The 16,396-nt window shown below is 41.7% G+C and overlaps 1 protein-coding gene across 1 annotated transcript; it reads left to right on the top strand.

The window, feature by feature from the left end:
- The first annotated feature begins 594 nt into the window (after positions 1–594).
- Positions 595–16,391, top strand: cap1 (CAP, adenylate cyclase-associated protein 1 (yeast)). Its single transcript, XM_070847115.1, has 13 exons — positions 595–702; positions 6,181–6,285; positions 6,872–6,972; positions 7,318–7,395; positions 8,077–8,220; positions 9,728–9,813; positions 10,576–10,681; positions 11,381–11,582; positions 11,727–11,908; positions 13,013–13,136; positions 14,065–14,147; positions 14,478–14,621; positions 15,088–16,391. Exons 2-13 carry the CDS (start codon positions 6,183–6,185, stop codon positions 15,169–15,171), a joined length of 1,437 nt encoding a protein of 478 aa, XP_070703216.1. The 5' UTR covers positions 595–702; positions 6,181–6,182; the 3' UTR covers positions 15,172–16,391.
- The last annotated feature ends 5 nt before the right edge of the window (positions 16,392–16,396 follow it).

Below are 16,396 nucleotides of genomic sequence, written 5' to 3'. Positions count from 1 at the left end.
GCTGCTTTTCTTTATTTTATATCAATATATTTAGGTTTTTGGGAGTTGGGTGGAGAAAAGAAAATGTCAGCTTGAGCTCTGGGACACTGATGGACACTATTATCAGACATTTTACAGAATAAAAGATCAATGACATGAAGTGTGAGTGCAGAATACACTGATTTTGAGCATGGAAAGCACCATTAACCTCGCTTGCTTGCAATGATGCACTGTTATGTGCAACTTTTCTGCATGTGTGACTTGTTTTTTTCTTAACATTACATTCACGGAGGGAAACATGATGCACTGACTGAAACACAGACAGACATGCAACAGTGAGATCCTCCCTCCTGCATTTAATCAAGCTGCACATCCTTGCAGATGTGGCTGCAGCACCACAGATTGGTGACTTTTCCCCTACAGAGACCACGATGGCACATCATCTCGGCTCAGCCTGTAAATACACCAGAGGAGGAAGGAAAGCAGTCGCTTCTTCTTCGCTTTTTCTTCCCCTCGCATTGCTGCCCTCTGCCTCTCACGCTCCTTATATGGGAAAGGAGTTAGTTGCGCGAACAAGGGCGGAAACGCGGCGCGGTGACAGCTGGGTAAATTCACCGACATACAGGAAGAAAAAGACGAAGCCCAGTCTGCCCTGACAGCCCGCACACTGCTCACTCCCACGGAGAAATAAAAGACCAAATCACTGCTTCACCGGTTTAGCAGGTAAGCTGCATGCTTGTGGTGGCCTTTGCGGTTTGTAGTCGTATTTAGCGGGTTTGCTTTAGCATTAAAAAAAATCAGCGAAATAGACAGAAGTCCGTCCTCTTGTCGCGACATCGAATCATTCACAAATTATTTATTAAAATCGGTGTGATGCTAACACACCCGGTTAGCCGAGGCTGCTACACAGTTAGCCGCAAAATATGACGGTTAGCCGTTAACTGGTGCATATGTGTGGATGTTTGTAACCGTCAGTTGTTTGTAGACTTCTTGTTTCTTCGATTTAATTCGCTGGCTCACTGAAATGTGGAAACTTCTGGTTTTTTTTTCTTCTGCAGACTACAGCAACATTAGCTAACACAGGGAGGGGTGTGTGTGTATGTGTGTGTGTGTGTGAGACAGAGAGAGGGGAAAAAATCCAGGAAATGCCGAAACAGACAGCAGACACTCAACAACAGGGAGGGGGAAGTAACGGGGACGAGTCTGACTAACTATTCCTGCATAATGTTTAACTCAGATTTAGCAGAATATCTCTGGCGGTTTGTCTGGAGTGAGGTTAGCTAGCTCCCTCATTGTCGTCGATGGTGTTGTGACACATTTTGTACACCCCGCAGACGCGTTTCCTCATAGATGAAGCAGCCGTTTAGAGCAAGTTACAAGTACATATCAGGAGACATTTGTTAACTCAGAGAAAAGCTGCCAAAATGTCTCCTTGCGTTTCATATTTAGTCGAGTTTTTTCCCCATGGTGACGGTTTATGGGCCGGGAGGGGGGCTAAACTTGCTGGGGTCACAGAATTCTGCACGACACCCACGGGCTCTGCTAGCTAGCTTTAGCCTTTAGCCTTGTGATTGAAGCCCCAGTGATCGCATTAAACTTGCTTGAGCCTTGAAGCAGGACTGTAAGGTAGGTTAGAGCTCACCGCCTTCCCCCTGGCCTACTTCTGTCTCTGCGACAAAAAAAGGACATGTTTTATTTCATTTTACTCTGTAAGTGGAGAGATGACTGCTGGTTTTCTTTATGTCTGAGTGTCTACTCTACCCTCCCCTCCCTCCTCTGGCAGGCAAACCCTCACACAGGCCTAACCTACTTCACTGCCCCTGCATGCTGATGATGCTTTATGCAGGGCTTTGCTGCCACATGTCCACAAAAGTAGGTCCATTAATACAGTTGGCAGGGTTTTAAATACTGGAGGAAGACCAGTAAGCGCAATAAGGCAGAGGAAGTGAACGCAGTCCAGGTTTAAATTGGTCTTTCTTTAGATCCCGGTGCCTGCAGGGATACTGTCTTTTCCAAATGGTTAAGTAGCTCACACCCGTCTGCAAAACAAATCTATTCAGATCTTCACAAATGCATTACTCCTTTTTGTGACAAAAACACTCCATGTTGGTCTTATGTCCTTAATCACAGCATATAATTCATGCATTATGGTGCATTGTGCTGTTTGATGTTCTTAATTTGAAGGATAATGGTGGATATATTCTCCATTTCCTGTAACTGTCAACAAATCCCATGAAAAGACCAAAACCAACAATCAGTAACAGTCTGTCACTCAATACTTTCTGTCTGTGGCATAAAAGGAATTACAAATATATGGTTTCATTAAAAAAACAAAAACAAAGAAAGGCCCAGTTATTTCATGCTAAAGCTGAACTCTTTCATTTTTAGCAGACATTACTAAAACAGGACTAAATGGCGTGTTTATTTGGAACTTTTATCAGCTTGGATACACGGACAATACTTAGTAGGATCAAATCATCGTTAGTTTTAGGCTTTTTATGGGATTTTTTGACAAGAGGAAGAATATTAAGCATCTCCAGGCTTGTTCGTTAACTATAAGCATTCAAGTTAATACACATTAAAACATTTTCTTAAATTCTAGTTTAAAAAGCTGCTACAGACTGTTTCTCCACCTCACCAAGTGGCAGTTGAGCACCCAGTTTTGGCCGTCTTGCCTTTTTATGGTGCTTAAATCTAAGGAAAATGTTATGAAAGGCACGATTCCCCTGCTTGAGTCATTGCTATATCTGCCCTCACGTCTCTGGAAAGTTGTTCCTGCTTCCTCGACAGTGAAGTTTCCTCTACAGTCGGCACTTGGCGTGAGCATATGTGGTCACTTTGAGTTCACTTCAAATTTTCTGCAGCATCTGAAATAGTGCAGCAGGAAAGCTAGTGAGCAGTGGCGTCACTAACAAAGAAGTTTGTTAGTGTTATAAACGGTACAGTTTGTCTTCCACGGGACCCATTTTTAAACAACTCGCACACATTTAGGAGCTTGTTTTTTGGTGTCTTATTACACCCACAAACACCTTTTAGGGGCCACGCCCTTCCTGTGCGGCTGGTGAGTCACCTTTCGGCTGAGACCAGGAAATGTAAAGGCTGAACTCTGGTATCTGCAGGTATATTGTAAATGCTGCTTTGGCCCTGAACATCTCAGCATTTAGGTCAAGGGTAGTCCTGCTTTGATCTAATTTTATCTCCACGCCTAACATTAATTTACAACTCTGGCTCAATGAGTAAATGAATGCACGAGGAAGGTAAGAGAAGACAAGGCCCTTTGAAATGACACGGCCACTTCTGCTGTAATAGGACTTAATGAGTCTTTCAAAAGGATGTCTTTTGTTTTCAAATCAGACCTACAGTTGCTCCAGTCAACAGTAATATAATGCTGCCATACACTTTCCTCACCCTTCCCCATTATTCTGCCTTAAGGTGTGATTAGACTGATTACGACGGCAGGGTTAGAACCTCATATGAGTTAATACTGATGCCAATACTAACAATATTTCTGCCCCAAACATTTGGAGAAAAAAAGCATCTGTTTCAGGTTTGAACTTTGAGGAAGTATGTATTTAAAGAAGCCAGTCCGGCCTTGTATCGCTTGGCACATACTCGTGCCAATCTGAAATTTGGGTACAGTGTCTTTTTAAAAAAAAAAAAAAAAAAAAAAAAAGTCATGACTTACTCTGAGAAAGATGAACATTTTCTAACCTGCAAATGCCAAAATTCTCAAATGTTAAATGTTGCCTAAACACATGCAACTCTTTTGTGATTAAAATTATCTAAATTTAGCAAAATTTCAAATCAAATCTGGAATTATTCGTTCCGAGGATAAGTGCAAATGATTACGAATCTGACAGCACATCTTGTTAAATCTAGCATTGGACCTCCTTTCCCTCCAATATTGCAACTAAGAAAGTGCGTGTAAATGTTCTTCGAGCTTCATCTGTCACAGCCAAACATGTTAAGCGCTCTCTCGGTCATTAGATATCCACAGATTTAGTTCAGTGTTGCTGTAGTGAAAGTGAGACGGCGGCGGCAGGTTTATCTCGCGCAGCCTCATTAGTGAGAGTGGTCTGTGTGTCCATTCACCGTCGGCCAGGTGTAAGTACCTGAGACTGGAGACACACTCAGTCACACAGATGAGAGCAGCGTCACGTTACAGCCGTCTCATGTAATGTTAGCCGCTCATTAGGTGTGTGTGTGTGTATTGTAGGTGTCAGATTATGCTAGACTTGGATTGAAGTTGGTTAATCATGTAGTTGAAAAGGTGAATAAGGAGAATCAGTTTGCATACTGGGACACATTTCCATCTGTTTTGGTGTTTGTCAGAATGAGTGCCATCTTAAGTGTTTTTGCTCTGAAAGTCGAACTTACAAGCATCTGCACTTTACATATTTGGGATAACGGGGCAGGTCTTAACTCTGCAGAGAGTCTGCAGCACCTTGTAATGATCTGCATACCTGCACTCAGCAAGTCCTGACCTGCTTACCAATACCGCTGCTTTTGTGTTACTCAACCACTCTGAAGGTAGAATTCAGTCATACGGGGCCAAGAGGGACTCGTTAATATCTGTAAATCGGCATGTTTTGGCTCTATTAATTCAACTTCTGGAGTGGAATGGGTCTGAAGTCAGCGGTCCCCAAAACTAAATCTGAGGGCTCACAAGATGATTAACAGGACAGAAAGGCAAAGATGTATTCCTGCTACACAAAGTAATTTTTTAATCTCATGTTTTCATCTTTTAAGACCTTTTCAAAAGAACATCTTAAAGAAAGAACTGTATGGGCGAACAAAACAAGGCGTTAAATCACCCAGTCGAAGGTTAGACGCTGTCATTTTTAATAGTTGACGAGATGAAAAGTTTGGGAATGTAATAACATCTTGGTCACAGTCTTTGTCAGACACATAGAGCTGCAACCATTAATTGTATACCAGATCAAAAGGAAATTAATCTGCAGCTATTTTAATAATCCATTTTTTTGTAGTTATGTGTTTTGGTTTTTTTGTTTTGTTTTTTCCCTTTTGTTGTTTACAAAACTGTGTATTTGATTTACGGCCTGTTTTTTGGACAAAACAAGACATAGACATCGCCTTGGTAGGAAACAAAATGCTAAATAGTAGTCGCAGCCTCGGACTGTAAGATGTCCATTTTTAGTCACGTTGGAGGGAGGAATGAACATTTGGCGAACTGTAATATAAATAATGCTCTAAAACCACTGTTTCGGATTGACGACCCAAAACTCCACCCAAAAAAAGTCAACTTGAATCCCAGCCAGTCCAAAATTCCACATTTATAGAGGCCTTCTTTACAAGTGAGAACATCGTCTGAATGAACTTCAGGAGTCCTATGTGTCGGCTTATTGAGGTAAAGACGCAGTGTTGGAGTTGGATTGCAGGCCGTTACACACACACACCTACTTCCAACAAGCCTTCCAGGACTAAATCAACCGTGGAAAAACCTGCCCAGGATCCAGAGCCCTGTTATCCTATCAAAGTAGCTACTTTTTAATTGCAGTAATTGCCTTCACCTTGTTTCCCAGGAGTCAGTCAGTCCCCAATTAATACAACAGAAAGTCTGCTGTACTTTGTTGATCAAGAACTGCTGACGACAGCATGACAAACACAAAAACTGAATAGATTTGTCTGGTTTGATGTGATTGCATTATGAAAATATAATGTTTTCTGAAGTCTTGTTTAAACTGTATAACAACTGAAGTGTTCAGGCCTTAATGAGCGTCAGTCAAACTTGTGCTGAACATTATAATCATCATAACATACTGCATCATTAATGTCACAAACAGTCCTGTGTTCTTTGCGTTAGCATTTATAAATATAAACGACACAAACAAGCTCACACAATACAGCTGTACAATCCTGCCACACACTGTTGAATAAAAAAACGCTGGGTGTTGATTAGTGATTAGATAAGCTTCATTTTGTGTGAAATTTACAAACCTATGTTAGTAATGATTCATAATATACAAATCAAGTCATTGATGGAGAGACGACTCTTTGCATGTAGGCACTGAGGAAACCAGTGCTCGTGGAGTTGCAGATAACAGTGCGGCCATTTAGGGGAAATGGATTTGAATAACCGCTGGCTGCTGTGTAGTGTGACCAGGAACCAGTAAACTTTTCAGCTTATGTTTCATTTCTCCGTTGTGCGAATCCTCCTTCATGGTTCTCTGTCTCTCGCAGGTATGGCTGAGTTGGCGAGTCTGGTGCAGCGGCTGGAGGTGGCGGTGGGTCGCCTGGAGTCCATGTCAGGCTCTGGAGGCAGCTCCGGAGGTGATGCTGGGGGAGGTAATGATCAAGTGTTGTTGTTATAGAATAAGCCCATTTATCATCAATAAAACTTAAATAATAAATACACATAATGTTAAATATTTACACGTTGATGCCAAAGCTCTGCCTAAAAGGAGCTTTTTGCCATTTTTTGTTTGCTACTGTTAAATCGGATAAACATCTGATTTAACAGTTCTGCCGTAGTCATTCAGTCCAGCTCCTCCTCAAATAAACAAAGATAACTAATCCCTTGGCCCCTGATCTGCCATCTGGAGTGGAATGAGTTTTTTTTTTTTTTTTTTTTTTTTTTTTAAGCAATGTTGGCAATAAAGCTATTTGACTTGATCATCAAGTAGTTTAAACAAAGACCACAGCAATCACTGCACAGAGATAATTTGGTACAGATGTCAACATTAATTCCAGTGACCTGTAAACTCTTGAGGACGTAGTGAGACACCTTCAAGCATCCACGTGCTTTGACACGTGCTTTGTGGATGCAGTATCACTTATTTCTTGGTCTGTTCTTTTGTCTCCTTTTTTTTATTTATTCCTTTTTATCCTGTGACATTTTAAATAAGTTTTTATGCCTGGTGTTTTCCTGCAGCTGTATCGGCTTACGTCGAGGCCTTCGATGAGATCGTCAGGGGTCCCTTGGCCCAGTACCTCTCCCTCAGCAAGCAGATCGGAGGTGATGTCCAGAAACATGTAAGTCACAGTTCAGCAGTAAAATATTTGTGTTCATCTCTGATACAACGTCAAAGCATCAGTCAACCTCTGTGTCTATATAGTTACTTTAGATTACACATTTTACTGCTGATGATTTCCCTGAGGACTAACGTTAATGTTTTTTATTTGTTAATTTTTTTCCCTTATGATACAAAAATAGAAAAACTTTATGAGACTTGAATTTTGAATGCATTCTTCAGTCCAAAATAATGTGTAGTGTGCATGTTTGTCGTTCGATATAGAATTATTGGTGAAATGGTACAAACATGCCAGGATACCTGTTTGTTCTCCACATATTTCTAAATTACCTCCCTTCCTTTCCAGGCAGAAATGATACAGCAGGCATTCTGCTGTCAGAGAAAACTCCTCGTATCAGCCTCGTCCTCCCAGAAGCCCTCTGATGTGAGTTAAACACACTGCGTAACTGCTCCGTCAGTTAATGTCTGAGTTAACTTTACAGGACTTTGATCACTTTGTATAATTCATTATGCTCGCCTCTTGCAGCCCTGCACTCTCTGGTACCAGTTCTGTCCTGGTGTGGTGTCTTCAGGGGTTTAGTTTCTGATTTAGTTCTCCATTGATGGCATCACTAGATGCATGTATTAATGCTAACACTAATGACAAGCTACAGCCAGATATTGACTCACATGGTGTTGTTACTTAATAAGAGACCACGGCAAACAATCATGGCGTTTTTTCAGCATCTGAGTGTCGGGATCACGGCTTTGCGAGAAAAGAATATGAAAAGAATAAACAGTCTTTCTTCAACCTCAGAAACTTGCAGGAGTACGTTGAATCGGCCCAGTTTGACCTGTCACAGTTCTTTTGGTCTCCACAGCCGCGAAAAATGTCAAGTGTAGATGCATTTTAAAGACGGGCTCCAGTGCAACTTAAAATCCAGCTTTATTCAAAAACATGTCACGCTGAATATGCAAATGAGATTTCCAAAAAAGAAAACAACTCTTTTGTGATAGAACTTGTATTTGTCGCAAGAAAAAGTCTTCAGTACACAAAGTCATCACACCACAGGAAAAAGGTTTCTTTGAGAAAACTGAAATTTTGTGTCGTCTCTTTCCTGTTCAGGCAGTTTTGATGACTCTCCTGCAGCCGGTGTCCAAAGCGATCCAGCAGGTGCAGGCGTTCCGTGAGCAGAACCGCACCTCGCCGCTTTTCAACCACCTCTCTGCCGTGAGCGAGAGCGTGCCTGCCCTCGGATGGGTCGCCATGGTGAGACTGGGAATGGGAAGTGTTACAGAGAGTGACTGTGTGTGTGTGTGTGTGTGGGCAGATAAATGAGCGTATGATGGCTGGAAACAAGCCACTCTTTGATTCTGTCATCACTGTCTGCACAACAGTTTCTTGGCTGACACATGGCCAGCAGCAACAGAGCCGCACTGTTACAGTTTAGATGATTAACTCTTTGTTTGTTGTTTTTGATTCTTATGAATAAAACAGCAGGTTTTCAAATGCACATAATGGATGCATTCATTCTCTGTACACCCACTTCAGTATGTTGAAGATGTCATTATGAGCGCGGCCTGTGAACTGAATTTGTTTTGTATTATTTTATACTTTTTTTAAAGGAATAGTTCTACATTTTAGGCAAATGCATTATTTGCCTTTTTGCTGCGAGTTAGGTGAGAAGATTGATGCCACCAGCTAGCCTGGCTCTGTCCAAAGGTAACTAATTGCCTACCTGCACCTCTAAAGCTCACTAATTACTATATCTTAAAATTGCTTATATTAAAAAATAGAAATTGGTGCAGTGGCAGATTTTATTACTTTGACAGAGCCAAGCTAGCTGTTTCCTCCTGCTTCCACTCTTTATGCTAAGCTAAGCTAATTGCCTATCGCATTGACCATATAAAAGAAGTGGACATTGCGACAGTGACGTCACCCATGGTTCATGGGCTGCCATTTTGAAACCTTGAGTTTGGCATTTTGGGCGTCACCATCTTGGTTTCAGAACCAGATGTGATGTTTCATCTGCGATGACCCCGGTGTCTGATTATGATGATCTAATCTGTATATAGCATCTCTAATCTGTATATAGCATCTGTAAACACCCTTCTGTATATTCTGTACATACCCTTTATATATTTCTGCACTTGCTACAAGTTGCACTTCTGGTTAGATGCCAAATTGCATTTCATTGCCTTGTACTGTACAGGTGTAATGACAATAAAGTTGAATCTAATCTAATCTAATCTGATTGGTTAGGCTTTGTCATGACCCGCCTATGACTGGTTGGTCACAAGCTAATTCCCTCCTAAAGCATACCCTGCTTTAACGTCTATTTTACTCTAAATAGACTATCATTTACAAAACAATCATGCTGTATTGGAGGAGACTTGAAACTATGGACTGACGCTATTAAAATAACCAGTAAAGTGTTTGCTGGTTGGAAAAACAGGTCTGAATGTGTGGAAGTCTGAGAAAATGAGCCTACTTCTCTCTTATTATCTCAGTAGAGTCGCCCCCTGCTGACCATTAGAAAGAATGCAAGTTTAAGGCACTTGTGGATTGGCTTCACACTTCAGTCTAGTCATGTCCACGTTTTTTTTTTTTTAATACAGTCTGTATTCAGAGCACAGACACCACAGTGGTGTTCAATGGAGCCTAATTCTCAGCCAGAAAGAAAATGAATGTATTTCCCCATATGCTGAGCTATTTATTTAACCACAGCTTAGCCACGGGTGCATTTGTGCTGACCTTGTCTTTCTTTGTGTCCCAGGCTCCTAAACCATGCCCCTATGTGAAAGAGATGCAGGACGCAGCCATGTTCTACACCAACCGTGTGCTCAAGGAATACAAGGAAAAGTAAGTAAAGCTTCATTTATTCTGTTTCCTGCTTGTTTTGTCTGCAGCAGTAAAGTTGTTCACACACTCATTTTAGATGTGATGCAACAATCTAGTGGACTTTTTTTTTTTCCTGTCTTTTTTTTTCTTAAAGGCATCATTTTGTTTTTGAAATGTTTTACCATCTGATAACTAAGAGGATCAGCTGAACTTTCATGTGCAGCCAAACCGTTTGCTCGAGCCATCTGTCTTCCATCTTTCCTTCCTCTAGGCTCTTTTTAAATTCAGTTTTACTGAGTCAGCGCTGCCGCACGACACACTGACGCATGCTGGTGCTAGACTTCCTGTATTCAGACCTGAAATCAAAGCATTTGTGTTTTATGAGCAGACTTCCAGAGTTACAGTCAAGTTAGAAGGTAGAAGATATTCAGAAAAAATCAGCCTGTTTATGCTGAAACACAGCTCTGATACGCCAGTCAGCTCTCAGCAGAGTTAAATACAAAACGGTATTGCTGTATATAAATAAAAGGCATCTAACCAAAACAGTCAGTTCATACACTGACATCTGGGTTTGGTGGTTGATTAAGGTTATAAAAATGTTCTATTTTAAGTAGAAAATCACTGGTTCTGCTTCTGTGGGTGGAGGATTTCATGCATTGTCTGTTTTCCTGTGGGCTGCAAAAAGGAGCAATAAACTGTTGGAGACATAAAAGGAAACACAATCGTTTGTTGATCTTTTTGTATTCAAATTCTGGTGTTTTGTGTTTCTGTCTCATCTCACAGAGACAAGACGCATGTGGACTGGGTGAAGGCATACCTGTTCATCTGGACTGAGCTGCAAAATTACATCAAACAGCACCACACCACCGGACTGGTCTGGAGCAAGACTGTGAGTCTCTGAGGAATTATCCCTTCTCCTCCTCTGAAGAGCCAACTCATGTGTGAAAACGTTCTTAGCTGAGTGTGAAGAATAAGACTGATTTTTATCAAGTGGCTTCCACCTACTTACAGTGAAGTCTGAGACGTTTTAACAGCAATTCTCAAGTGATCAATTAATGGCATGTATATCAGACACCAGGATTTACCCTCAACATCTGCCTGATACTTTTGTTTTAGTTCTTTTGGTGATATCTTGTATGGTAATTGCCTGAGAACATGAGCACCTCGGCCCTGCTGAAGCTACGTCAGAGAAACTCAAATAAGAGGAGTTTAGCAACACTGCAATAATTTACAATGCCCTTTCATCCCCTGCATTTATCAAACACAATCAAAGACGTGTCTTATTTGCATTATTGATAAATATAGGGAAATAAAAGTGGGGAAGTGATGTAGCATCCTGTCAAATGTAAATACAATAATTGGCTAAAACTAATTATTCTGACTGCATTTACAGTATATTGCTTCAGCATTGTATCAGTTCCTAACTTGTCCCTTTACAACAGATATTCAGGATGTACCCTTAACCAGTTTGTATAATGGTGCAACTACTCAAATAGCTGTACGCTTTCAAGTAGGAATAACGGTGAAGAATATTTACATTTTATATAAAATGTCATTTTTTTCATTTCTAATTTTCTGTCCACCTCAGGGTCCCGTAGCTTCAGGCTCTGCAGCTCCCCCCAGTGCTCCTGCCGGTGGATGTCCTCCCCCACCTCCTCCTGGACCACCTCCTCCCTCCTTGGACATCAGTGGATCCTCTGGTGGTGGTGGTGGTGGTGGCGGCGGTGATGCTGGTGCCAGTCGGAACGCTTTGTTCGCTTCCCTCAACAAGGGATCCGACATCACGAAGGGTGGGTGGTCTCAGTAGACAACAGACTCTGACGCTGGTCACTATTCATATTATATGATTAGATTATTATACTGATACATGAATATGTAAGCAGAATTTTACTGCTCTGGTGCTCATGGTGGAACTCTTTTCTTGACGACTCCAGGCCTGAAGCATGTGAGTGAAGACCAGAAGACCCACAAGAATCCTGGTCTGAGGGGTCAGGGTGCTGCAGTGCGTACCGGACCAAAACCTTTCGCTTCCCCCAGTCCCCGACCGGCTGCGTCTGCCGCCCCGACCCGCACGCAGCCCCCCGTGTTGGAGCTGGACGGGAAGAAGTGGAAAGTGGTGAGTTGTTGATTCACCAGTAAATACAGCCAATCCAACTCTGAGACAGAAAAAAAAAAGATCTTTCATTTTATTAAAAGTAACTCCAGTGCTCCATCGTGCTCGCTTTCAACATCTTGATGACATCAAGAGCTGCCGTTGGTGAGGGGAAAAATAATGGTGAGCAGTGAGCTGGATTCAGGAGGCGGTCAGTGGGCGTGGACGGACAGGCTGGAGGAGGTCACATGATCAACAGATCCCCTAATGACATCATAAGTGGAGACAAATCTGTTTTCACACACATTTACTGAAACATGGAGCAGGAGAACAGAGGGTGGCCTGTTCTTATAGTTTGAGGGTCTCAAACAACATTAAAAGTGCATTTTGTATAATATGGATGCATGAATGCATAAAACAAACACAAGAATAATACATTATGATAATACTTTCACCTACATACATTACATTTCTCAGCATTTACACCTCTGACCAACCATACAGACTGCAGTTACAGTGTTATACATTTATTACCATATAGGGTTAGTTTTTCCACCTGCTGCAGTGGTCAAAGCTCCTCCGTGTTGCCGTAGATTACTACATACCCAGGACAAAGAATTAAATCTCTCAATTATTTTATATAAATGGGCAATACACCGTTTTGTAACATTGCTTCAGGTCTTTGTGCACAGCTCAACACCTAATAACGTAACTTGTGATTGGACGAGGGAGAGTGAACAAAGCTGCCAGCAGTGTCATTCACCAAAACACCCAAGAGTCGTTTGTACAATATTAGACATGCATAATACGTGAAAAGTATTGCTTTTGTGTCCAAAAATAACACTTGATGGATTATCAAACCCGTGGATGGATTCTAAGAACAGGTGATGGCTCATTTTAACAGCTGAACGGCGCTCGACAAGGCAGTGTTTTAAAGTAAGTGGCTGCATACACCCGTTACAGAGATGTTACTAAACTGCAGGTGATGGTCTGGCAGACAGTCGTGGTGCCTGTAGTTGCCACTAGAGCGCTGGTGGTCCTGGGGTTAATGCCATTTTGTCTCATCTACTCTTTAGCTCTATTTTCTTGTTCACTTTTTTGGTTTCTTCTTCTTCTTGCCCTCTGCAGGAGAACCAAGAGGGAGTACAGGGCCTGGTGATCAGCGACACCGAGCTGAAACAAGTGGTTTATGCCTTCAAGTGTAACCATAGCACCCTGCAGGTCAAGGGCAAACTCAACTCCATCACTTTAGGTAAGAACAAAACCCGTGTTGGCGGTTTAGAGGTAGTTTAGCCCAAATGACGAGACCTGAGGAAAAGACACTGTGTGAGGTTAAAGGGGCTGATATTCTGAAAACATTGTTTTGACTCGCTTGTCAACACAGTCAGCAGTCGGAGTTGCAGCTGGCATGAAACACATACTTTTACATTCGGTTTGGCTTAATATTCTCTGAGGATGCTATTATCTCTGATGTTCACCACAAATAAACATAAATCTGCTTAGAAATCATTAGAAAAAGATCCTTATAACTCCAGAACCTGCCTGATAATTATCACATCGAGTTTTCTTCACTATCAAAGTACTCAGTATCATCGATACAGTTTCTGCATCGATGGGTCCATTGCAAACAGGAACTGCTAATGGCTAGCTCAGCATACTTTATATTTGTTTTAATTGTATTATTTGCAATAATGTAGACTAAAAGCTTCCTCATCGAACCCAGGATAACATTATACTTTCTGCTTAGATCCTCCAAAGCCTGCAGCGTGATTATCACCTAAACAGAAACAAGACAAAGAATAATAAGTGACACAATCCATTATGGTGCTTGTACTCCTGTAACACTGACTTTTGTCTGAGAGCCCTCAAGTTTCCAGCACAGGGGAAATAGTCAATGACTTTGAAGTGGGGTTGGTGGGCTGCAGTTCAGGAAAAGTAACTGTATAAAATGCTTTTATCTGATGGTGAGAAAACATCACACAGAAACACCGACAGGCAAATCATTCATTAAAGAACTGTTAGACTGCAGTTCTCAATAAAATATACCGCCTGGAGAAATGCATCTTAAGACCATAATATGGCCAATATAATAATGATAATGATGATAAATGACTAATTTAGCTTAAATACCAATAAAATAGACTATTTCTCTCCTGAACATGTTTGTTTCTCCCCCTCAGACAACTGTAAGAAAATGGGCCTGGTGTTTGACGATGTCGTCGGCATCGTAGAGATCATCAACTGCAGGGATGTCAAGGTCCAGGTGTGTGCGACAACAACAGCAAACTGACGCTTTAAAGAGACCATAATGGACGTTAACGATCATCTGTGGCTGACTGTTCATGAAAAATGCATCAATGTTCAGCAAAAATTTAAAAACAACTGGAGAGTGATGGGCAGTGTGCTTTATATTGATGTAGTTGCACAAAGCGATCTGCCATAGAGCAGCTCCACTGTCTCAGTTAGAGTCCGTCCTTCGCTCAAGTGTGTCCCATCACTTGGAGCAGATTTAAATCTCACCTTTCTTACCAGCATGTTGTTAATCAGCAGCCAGTACGTGTATTTATGGAGGTCATTTTTTTTTTGTATCTAGGTCATGGGTAAGGTCCCCACTATCTCCATCAACAAGACGGACGGCTGCCATGTCTACCTGAGCCAAGACTCCCTGAGCTGCGAGATCGTCAGCGCCAAGAGCTCAGAGATGAACATCCTGGTACCAGACAAAGATGGAGAATTTGTGAGTATCCTTTCAGGAAGGAAATCTGGAAAACTCTGTGTAAGGTTAAACCCGGTGGTGATATTCCTCTGTGTTTCCTAATGGCTGCACGTTGTCGTCATGGCACAAACTTATTCAAGCAGTTATTTTCTAGATTTTTCTGATTGGATTTAACAACTGGAGTTTAACAGTTGCTCATTTTTCTAATGGTCCATTCTTGTGACTCGGTGTGGCCACTGAGCCAAAGAATGCCTGGCAGCCGGGGGGTTTGGTAAATACTCACTAGGGCACCAAATCCTTTGAAAACGGTCCTCAGCAAAGCAACATTTGCTGAACGCTACAGAATCTTATGTCCAGACCCACTGGTTCAGTCAAAGTGTTGAAAGATGGTTTTGTTGACAATGAATAAATGATATAGAGTGTAAATGTGAGAAATTACACTAATTAGATTAATTTTAACACATCTTCTCTCTACTCCCTCCCTCAGACGGAGCTTCCTGTCCCCGAGCAGTTCAAGACCGTCTGGGACGGCAAGAAGCTCGTCACCACATCAACGGAGATCGCCGGGTAAACAGGGGGCAGCATGTGAAATGGCCACTCCTCCTCGACACCATCCCCACCCTTTTTTTGCAAATGCCTTCCTGACTGATCCACCACCCCACCAGCTAACTCTCACACTGTAGACTGAGATTTGGACCTCCTGCGTTATATTTCCTCCCTCCCTTCCTTTATCGGCCAATCACAGCGTAAGCTGTCCCTCCCATAAGCCAATGAGAGGACTGCTCACTTTATCTGGAGCAAATCCTCCAGCCAATCAGCAGGGAGCAGCTTGTCATTTAAATTGGTTGTCCCTGTGAGCACTTTTCAAAAACATTCATGAGTTTTGCCAATAGCTGGGATGCTCTGTATGATTTTTTTTTTTTATCTATCGGGATAATGCTAAGCTAAATTTAACATGTAGAATAGCCAACATGGGAACGGGGATATTGATTCCTCTGCAACAAAAGCACTGCAGCCAATCAGACTCCGCTATCAGGACGCATCAGGCTGTTATTCTTCTCATTCTCCTCTTCCTGGTCAGGAGGGGCTGGTGTTTTATTAAGTTGTGGGTCTGGTAGGTTTCTGTTCCATTATATGCAATTCACTTTTTACAGAGGATGATGGCATCCATATCACCTCCGCTGATGTTGACCGTAACGATATTAACATTCATAGTGGATAATATGAAAAACTCTCAAAGCACATAAATAGGAGTAAAATCAAGTTGCGTGCACAACCACAGTCTATTTCCCATCATGAAACTCTCCATCTAGATGATGTTGGAACAATTAAAATAGCAGGAAAGTTATTCCACGTGCTTTCCCTTAAACCCACACATAGGACATTCCCGAGTATTAAAACATTCCACATAAGGAGGCATGTAAGATAAAAATTTGGTGACGCAAGAGAAGATACAAAGAGATGTAGATACAATGTGGAAGAGGGGGGAAAAAGACTGAAGAACATAATCATTGATTGTTGTTTAATGCTTCACCTCCACATCAATTATCTGTATAGATAAGAATAAATATTGAATAGTCTTAAAACATTAGCCCGACCATCAGCGTCTCTCCACTCGCTCTTAGCCATCTCTGCACTCTTTGGTTACCTTCAGCTCTTGTAGCTGTGAAGCTCTTCACTGAGTTTTATTTTATATTGTCTCTTTTTCTTTTACCTCTTTGTTTTTTTGGGTCCAAAATCAGAATTCTGCGCATTAGTACTGGAGACATCATTAAAAATGTTGCAATAAAATGTGT

Source organism: Pempheris klunzingeri, chromosome 16 (genome assembly GCF_042242105.1).
Source record: "Pempheris klunzingeri isolate RE-2024b chromosome 16, fPemKlu1.hap1, whole genome shotgun sequence".
Lineage (NCBI taxonomy): Eukaryota > Metazoa > Chordata > Actinopteri > Acropomatiformes > Pempheridae > Pempheris > Pempheris klunzingeri.
This window is presented reverse-complemented; position numbering and strand designations above follow the sequence as displayed.